Source organism: Merops nubicus, unplaced genomic scaffold (assembly GCF_000691845.1).
Source record: "Merops nubicus isolate BGI_N331 unplaced genomic scaffold, ASM69184v1 scaffold7829, whole genome shotgun sequence".
Lineage (NCBI taxonomy): Eukaryota > Metazoa > Chordata > Aves > Coraciiformes > Meropidae > Merops > Merops nubicus.
The window spans coordinates 27,667-36,549 of NW_008631623.1; the positions used below are offsets into that span (position 1 = coordinate 27,667).

Here is an 8,883-nt window from a genome sequence, read left to right on the forward strand (position 1 = left end):
AAAAAGGCAAGCCAAGAGAACTAATTGTTCCTGCCCTTTCCATGCTAGTGATTGTGATTCTCTTGTATATGCCAACATAACTGCCTGTGTATTGAATTCCTTACTTGTCCTATCAAAATGTTAAAAATCACAAAAAAAAACCCTCAAACCATGAATAGTGCTTAATCAGATGTAACCAGATGATTCAGATGTAACCAGATGAACACTGAATTAAGGAATTGAACTGAAAGGGAATTGTATTGCTCAGTGGTGCTTATGAAGATGGGTGTAATTCTTTATTAGTTGAGTCTCTGTTTACACTGAAGTTCCTTTTACACACAAAAAGCTGAGTATTATTTGTTTGGATAAATAGCTGTTCCTTGTGTAGCCATGGATAGAGGAACTTTGTTTACATGAATTGAATGAAGCAGGAGGGTAGTTTAAATAGATAATGTTACAGTAATCGTTAACACAAGGCAGTCTGCATGGCAAAAAAAGCTGACTGCCTGTAACCTTTTGAAATAGAAATTTAATCTATTAAACCAGAATATGCTTTCCCACCCTACACAGGACATAGCACTAATGGATGATCACCAGAGAGAAGAGTTCATTGGTAAAATTGGAATCTCCTCAGAGGAAAATGATGACAACTCTGATGAAAGTGCAGATTCTGAGCCTCACAAGTATAGCTGCAAAAGGTGCCAGGTAGCTTTAAATACTTTCAGATTAACTTGTTTGGGGATGGGGAGGGGCTGGAGCAGTCTATAAATCAATCAGAATTTTAAATAACTTTAGGGGTTTACAAGGAGAAGTCCAGTCCACAAGTCTCAGGCAGTGTCCCGTGAGGTGAATGGTAAACACTTAAGAAGAGAAATACATACATAGGCTTAGCTGTGTGCAAGGGGGCAAGCAAGCAAAGCTGGAGAAAGAAACCATTAAGAAACATTCTGATCTTAGCCTGTCTTTTAATTATGTGCAAATTAATATCTTCATAGCATTTCTGAATGATACAGTTGACAAATGTATTAATTTTGATGCAATCAGATTCTCTTCTAGTGGATATCCAGTCTGGAGGATTAAGATTGCTGTTCAGTGTGACTGCTTTTTCTTGGCCTGCTCTGTTGCTAACAGAATGGTGTTAGAAGTACTGCTGGCACATACTTTACTCGGTTGTCAGCTGAGTGAAGAAGACTTTATAAACCTCTTACTGCGTGGGGTTTGCCATTTTGTAAAGATGTAGTGGGGAAGAACGGGGTCCTTAAGGCCTGTCTGGATTCTGTGCCCTTACTGGGCGAGCACGGTGTGCTGGAATTTTGATATTTAAGTTGACTTGGCCCCTGGAAATCAGAGCTTATTTCACAGTCTGCACTTAATGTGGTGAAATTCCTTAGCTTATCTTCTTTTTTAAGGCATAGAGATAATGATACTGAAGTTTTCTGTTCTTATCTGTGAACTGGTCTTAAGTGCAAGCTGATCTTGAGCTTATGTCAGTAAGCATATGAAGATGTGGTATCCCAGCAGTGAATCATGTGCTTGCTTTCAATGTGGTGTTTTTAACACCTGATGATTAGCAGGTGCATGAACTATAAAAAATGGTTTGCTTCCAAATGAGGGAAGGCAATGGAAGCTGGGGGTGTTAGCACTTTTGCAGGTGTTTGTGAGGTAAGCAGCTGTGTAAGGCAACAGCTGTGGAAAATCAGTGTTGCCTGAGATGAGACAGGGAAGCTCTTTTTGGCTGGAGATACCTGTTCATGCATTTCCAAGGGAGAACAACATACGACTGAGTCCTAGTGAAATAGCTCTTCAGAGCTCTTAAGGATCTCTCTCTTTAGTTTTTTCTCATCCCAAAGTACACCTTCACCAAGCTGTGCAGTGCTGTGAGAAATGCGCTGGTTAGTTCCAAAACTGGAGCACAAAGTCATGCCATTATGGTACTCTGCCTTGCTATGCCGGAGCGTTTTTGCAGGGTTCCTTAGCCCAGGGAGCTAAGCAGTGGAGCACCTGGCTCTGGTACTTGTATCACTTCTAAGAGCTGGGCTAGAACTGCTGCCCTGCAGTGCCTAGAAGTGCCACCTCTTCTGGAGCAGGTGCTAAAGCTGACTGTGCAGACTAGAGCTTACCATGTCCTTAGAGCCCAGAAGACATTTTCTCCATCGATGGCATCCTTGCTTTGACAGCTAGTGGTGGTTAGACATGGATCTCTTCAAGGCTGTTCATCCATTGACATAGGTGGAGTCCTCTTCTTGTGCAGTGTAAGAAGCAGAGATGCCTCCTCAAGTTTGTTTTCCAAGTGAGTTAACTGATGTCCTGTAACAATGTGCTTGTAACAGCCAAAGAACTTCAGGCCTAAATCCAGCTGTCACAGCTTTGTCACCTAGTGATACACAGGATATTTACATCTGCTAGCTCTGACTCTGTACCCAGGTGATGTGTTTCTAGGTTGTTGCTGTTCCCGAGGACTTTTTTCCCCTTTCATTCACGATTGGTTCATTCCACAGTTGACTTTTGGCAGAGGGAAGGAGTACCTGAAGCACATCATGGACGTCCACAAGGAGAAGGGCTATGGCTGTAGCATTTGTAACCGACGTTTTGCCTTGAAGGCAACTTACCACGCTCACATGGTCATTCATCGGGAGAACCTGCCTGATCCTAACGTGCAGAAGTAAGCTGTCATCTTGGACTGATAAGAGGAGCTATTTTTTTGAAGTTACAGTGGCTCAGCCACCTGGTGCTTTTAGAGAATGGAGCTGTATTAAAACAAGATCTGAAACCGTATAAGGAGTGTTAAAAGTTTTATTAAAAGCTTGAAATACATATATATCACTAATAGTTTGTTTCACAAAGGTGATTAGTCAACAGCATCACAGTCTGGCCTTTATAAAGTTCCAATCTGTGATTTTGGTAAATATTTTCTAAAATATTGTGATTTGGGCAATGCTAGACTGCTCTGAGCTTTCAGTGAACTTAGGGTTTCTTAAGGCTCATTTTAAAAATGCATTTGTTTCAAGGAACTTTTAATAGTAACTAGTATTACCAAATTAAACAGCTACTGACAGAGATAGCTGAAAACCAGCTATTTCAAGAAAAGAATGGTAGTTTTTGGTCTCTTTGTTTTCAGGTACATACATCCATGTGAAATCTGTGGAAGGATTTTTAACAGTATAGGAAATCTGGAAAGACATAAACTTATCCACACAGGTAAAAATGTTGTGTTTATTATGATCTGTATTAAAAAGACATTTCTGTTTGCAGTACATGCCATATGGTTTTCAGGAGGAAATAAGGGTTTTTACCCTAAGCTACTATAAGAAAAATGTTATATTTATGCTTTTAGGGTAGACCAGTTTTCTACAGCAGATAGTATTAATGAAGAAATTTACTGTAGGCACACAATCCAGATTCCAAGTTAATATGATGCAGGATTCACCTGCTAAAAATCCTAATTCTGTGTTCTCTTCTTCCCCAAATTCTTATCCATGCCATCTTCTCACCATTACACAGGCTGAAAACTGCTATTGCAAAATCATTTTTAACAACTCATTGTTATTTCATGCTGTTCAGTATTTTCCTACTTCAGGCTTTGTCTTTTTTTCCTTCAGATCTCACACAAAAAGCCAGCCTTACTCTCCCCAAAGTCTTCTAGTTTAGCTTGGACCACAATATGCATGAAAGATGTGGTTGAAAACACAGGTGGACTCTAATTCATCAGTTTGGTCAGTTCTGAGGAGATGCACATTTTTCATTAACATTTTTTTGTTTATGTTGTCTTTTTTACATTTATTTTTAAGGTGTAAAAAGTCATGCTTGTGAGCAATGTGGCAAATCATTTGCTAGAAAAGACATGTTAAAAGAACATATGCGAGTCCATGATAATATCCGAGAATACTTGTGTGCAGAATGTGGCAAAGGTATGTCTAATGCCTTGTTTTCCCTTGGTTGTGATACTGAGTAGCAGGTGAATATCTGAATTAAAACTACTCCCATTCTTAGAATATTGGAAGGGTTCTTGGAATGCTGTAAATCTTGCATTTTTGCGAGGCAGAAAACATACCAGTCGGGAGCCTTATGGAAACGTAAACTACCCCTCATTTTGTACAGTATCTTTTCATGGCCTGTAAGACAAAACTGGTTTCTGCAGAATTTGCTTCAGTGGGATTGAGGAGCACTTGTCTGACTGAGTTCCAGTGCATTTGCAGCACAAAAGTGAATACAAGTTATTTTTCCTATTTTCGTCTGTTTTCAGGCTTAAGAAATTGAATATTTTCTCTCTCTAAGAGCACTAAGAGTCAGAGCTGCTCTGACTTTTTGAATTGTTTGCGTTATAACTTGGACAAATCTGAACTGGTATGTTAGTGCAGAGTAGTCAAGTCTAACATCTCAAAGAGTGTTTTCTCTTTGCTTGTCCCTACTGCTTTGCTTCTTCCTCAGTAGTACTGAGATGTTCTCCAGAGCTTCTGCCCAGAATGAAATTAATAACGGTAACATGCACTGCCACCTAAACAATTAAAAACGTGCAGCTGTGGGCACACAGCAGATAGAATCTGATAGATCTTGGCTTAACAAGGTGATGATCCCGAGTTCTCCTCTAAAGGTGGGAGCAATGGACTGATAATTGTGCTGTACTTTTTGTCTCCCAGGAATGAAGACAAAGCATGCACTTCGTCACCACATGAAGCTTCACAAAGGGATTAAAGAATATGAATGCAAGGAGTGTCACCGAAAATTTGCACAGAAAGTCAACATGCTGAAGCATTACAAAAGACACACGGGTGAGTTCTCTGAAGACACACAGGAATTGCACTGGATTAGTGAAATGCTTTCTGAGAGAACTCTTACCTAGAGCAGTCAGAATGTATGAGGAACACTAATTTTAAAATATGCATATTCTGCTTTTTGAAAAGTGAGATTTTGTCCTCATGGCAGCCAAAGCCACTTTTTATACAATTAAGATGTGTAGATTTCAAGTTTTGATTTTTTGAAGGGACGTGGGTTTGGTGTAGGGTAGGTCTGGAGGGTTGGTTTTGTTTTAAGTTATTCTTCAGGTTCTCATTTCCCACAACAAAATTTTACCTCCCACATCATTTCGTCTTGGATCTGTTTTCTGCTTGATACAGTGGCATGGCTTGGATAAAAATAGCTAGTAAAGTTGGGCTTCTTCTACCTGTTTGGCTGTGATTTATTTCTAGTTTTTTTAGTAATACGAGACTTGGAATTGTCGTAGATACCTTAGACTGTTTTCACTCTGATGCTGAATGTGCTCTTCATGCAGGAATCAAAGATTTCATGTGCGAGCTCTGCGGCAAGACGTTTAGTGAGAGAAATACAATGGAGACTCATAAGTTGATTCATACAGGTAAAATCCTCCAAAAAATGGCATCCAAAGGTCATAGCTTAATTTTCTTCCTAGGCTTGCTTTAGACTTGCCAGTCTCGGGGTTACTGTTACACATCATTACCAACATAACTGTTTCCTTCCATCTTCCACCAGTAGGAAAACAGTGGACATGTTCAGTCTGTGATAAGAAATATGTCACTGATTACATGCTTCAGAAGCACATCCAACTCACTCATGATAAGGTGGAAGCCCAGAGCTGTCAGCTGTGTGGGACAAAGGTTTCTACCAGAGCATCCATGAGTCGACATATGAGGCGTAAACATCCAGAGGTGAGTTAGTTTGGGAGGTAGATTGTGGGGTGGTTTGGTTTATTTTTAAATTTCTTTCTTTTAAATAAAGTTTATGGCCTCCAGTGAATTGAAAATAATTATTTTTTTTTCCCCAGTTGTTTTGGGGGCAGTTTTAGGTAGTGTCTGTTAAGCATGCACTTAACTGAATCAGCCAGTTCATTATGTTATGTTTCATTAGTAAACATATCTGATTGTCAGTCCCTAAAAATTAAATTCTTCTAATTATTTTAAATACCTTCTCTTTTTATGCCTCAGCTAAAATATATATTTTTTTCATGTTTTGTCTTCGTTCATTAGGGAGTATAATTGATTCTTTTTCTTTGCTGTGTTCCCTGTATTCAGAAGTGATCTGAAAGTTACGGTGAATAGAGAGGTGATGGCAGCATCTGCTGATCATACAAAATTATTCTTAGTATTAAAGATGAATGCTGACTGCAGAGTATTGGGGATTAGAGGGATCTTTTGTCTGACCCCAGTGGGACTTTTTCTGTGTTCTAAATTTCTGAATAGCTATTGTGTTTCTCTTCAGTATTCCTTGTTTAGGTTGACAGAGACTTGCCCATTCCCTTTGAGGCTGTTTTTATTTTTCCCCTACCAATTTATCATGAGTATTGCTTTGCCTTGAACCATCCCTATTTTTTATCACCATGACTGGCAAGGAAATCAACAAAAAGCTTTGTTCATTGAGTTTTTTATTAAAAATGCAGCTACATATCTGAAATGGAGAGGGCAATTTGTCTCTCTTCTTTGATAGGCTGAGATGTATAGCTTAAGCTGAAAGTAATGGAGTAGGACACAGTTGATAGGTTTATAAATAGAAATGCTAATTTATTTTTTTGAAACACATTATTTTCTATAAAATTCATCATTTCCCACTGCATTGTTTCCTGTCTAAAATATGAGAATAAATGTATTCTACTGTCAGCTTTAAATTTTGATGGGTTTTGGTGAGAAAGAAAGTACGATAGGCCATAAGGTTATTTAGTTTTTAAAAGCCATGGCTGAATCCCATGTATTAATTAATATGTGTAAAGTGTTAGATTACATAATTTTTGCTTTGTGACAGGGTTTATTGGGGCAGTGCTGTATTGTTTGACTGTGGCATGCACTGCTGCAGTGCACCCACTGATCCCTCTTTGCCCACAGATTATTTCGGTGAGGATTGATGATTTAGAGCAGCTGCCAGAGACGACTACCATTGATGCCTCCTCAATTGGGATTGTTCAGGTAAATTCACCACTGCAGAGTTCTGTTGGCAGGTAGGTTCCAGGCCTGCTGGAGGGTGAACTGGGGACAAGGCTTTTTCGGTACTTGTCATAGTTGGGTGTAAGCTGATGGCCAAGGAATGTGCTTTTTTGGAGAGTCAGCCCTAGCTTAACATGTGTAGGCAGATGCAAGCCATTGATCTGTGCTGTTCTGTAATGTGGGTGCTGGTGAAATGGAGGGAGTTACAGGGTGAGGTCTCACTCCCTAAAATCAAGTTTTTGCTAAAGTTTGCTTCTTCACTTGAGAATCTACAGTAAACCAACTTCAGGTGATAGTCCCTTACTTGGAACTTCACTAAGCAAAGTGACATGATGTGTTGTTTGGAAATGTGTTGCTCCAGCCGGAATTAGCCTTGGAACAAGGAGAATTACCAGAGGTGAAAAGGCATATGAAAGCTCTTAAACGTAGCCAGAAACAGAAACAGAAATCAGGCGAGGAGGAAGAAGCTCAAGTGCCTGAGGACCCTGCCTTCAGCGAATACACGGAGAAAGAAGGTGAATTCACAGGGAATGTTGGAGATGAGACGAATTCAGCTGTACAGAGCATCCAGCAGGTGAGCTCCAGCAGCAGGGTGATGGGCAGCAAGCATTCTTTAGAGGGATAACAATTCTTTTTTCCTAATAGCAAACACAAAAGAGCAATTGGACCATTTAAGGCTAGTTTGATAAATTGTGGTAACACAAAGATGAATAGAGATTTGAAAAAGAAAGAAAATAAAATGAGTTGGACCACTAAGCTCCTCATGTTGGTTTGTTTTTTTTTTTTTCCTTTGGTGTTACCAACTCCTTATTTGCCCAGGCACCAGTAAGTGACTGAGACTGCAACTAAAAGTGTGAAAGAGAATTTGGCTGCTTGTTCTGAATGTTGCATGTGTCTCCCTCCCATTGCCTTCCTGTTTCTGTACATGACAGTTGTTACATTCTAAACTTTTCATGTTCCCTTCTGTGCATATGACTTTTTCTTGCTGGCAGTAGCAACATGTGTGCCCATCAGTACTCTGGTGATCTTTCTGGGTGCTCAGTATTAGGTAGTCAGCTGCAAGGTAAAAGGCTGAGGCTACCTTTCTGTTTCTCCTCAGGTGGTGGTGACCCTGGGCGATCCAAACGTCACAGCCCCTTCCAGCTCTGTCGGGCTGACAAATATCACTGTTACTCCCATAACGACGGCAGCTGGGACCCAGTTCACAAACCTCCAGCCGGTGGCCGTGGGCCACCTGGCTGCCCCCGAGCGCCAGCTACAGCTGGACAACTCCATCCTCACCGTGACGTTCGACACCGTCAGCGGTTCCGCCATGCTGCACAACCGCCAGAGTGACATTCAGATCCAGCCGCAGCCGGAGGCAACCAATCCTCAGTCTGTGGCCCATTTCATAAACCTGACCACCCTGGTGAACTCCATTGCTCCTCTGGGCAACCAGATAACGGAACAGCATCCTCTGACCTGGAGGTCAGTGCCTCAGACTGACGTCTTGCAGCCCCAGGCGCAGCCAACGCAACAGCAGTCGGGACAGCAGCAGGTTCAAACAGAGCAACAACAACAACAGATGTATAGCTACTAATTTATACTGGGGAAAGGCTTGAAACGGACAGTACATAGAGAAATAAAACCCGCACAGACATATGGAAAAATTTCTAATGGATACCAAACAGAGATACGAAAATGTTTATACAATGAAATGTAAGGTGAAATTGGCATAGCACCCTGCAACACCCTCATGGTGAGTGTCTCACACTGTCCCTAGACCTTGCACTGTCTTAACAAAAGGAGGAAGGAAAAAAATCGCAGCGTAAATTTCTCACCCCCTTGCACTGTGTATTTCATGCAGTAAGATTGAGATTTGACAGGAGCATCATAATGTATCATAACCAAAGCAGGGAAATCCTAAATGTTACGGCACTGGTGATTTACAAAACCCTTGCAGCCATACCGTGTCACTTCTTTCCAGTCTGGGAAT

General features: G+C 40.7%; 1 protein-coding gene across 1 annotated transcript in view; it reads left to right on the forward strand.

Annotated features, from left to right (window-relative positions):
* PRDM15 (PR domain containing 15) overlaps positions 1 to 8,630 on the forward strand; it is a 32,267-nt gene extending 23,637 nt beyond the window's left edge. Inside the window, exons 15-24 of the mRNA XM_008947632.1 lie at positions 550 to 684; positions 2,478 to 2,641; positions 3,098 to 3,177; positions 3,768 to 3,887; positions 4,617 to 4,748; positions 5,249 to 5,332; positions 5,467 to 5,642; positions 6,810 to 6,890; positions 7,270 to 7,482; positions 8,008 to 8,630. Coding sequence (XP_008945880.1) covers positions 550 to 684; positions 2,478 to 2,641; positions 3,098 to 3,177; positions 3,768 to 3,887; positions 4,617 to 4,748; positions 5,249 to 5,332; positions 5,467 to 5,642; positions 6,810 to 6,890; positions 7,270 to 7,482; positions 8,008 to 8,487 — 1,665 coding nt within the window. The 3' untranslated portion in view covers positions 8,488 to 8,630. The remainder of the gene's footprint in view (positions 1 to 549; positions 685 to 2,477; positions 2,642 to 3,097; positions 3,178 to 3,767; positions 3,888 to 4,616; positions 4,749 to 5,248; positions 5,333 to 5,466; positions 5,643 to 6,809; positions 6,891 to 7,269; positions 7,483 to 8,007) is intronic.
* The last annotated feature ends 253 nt before the right edge of the window (positions 8,631 to 8,883 follow it).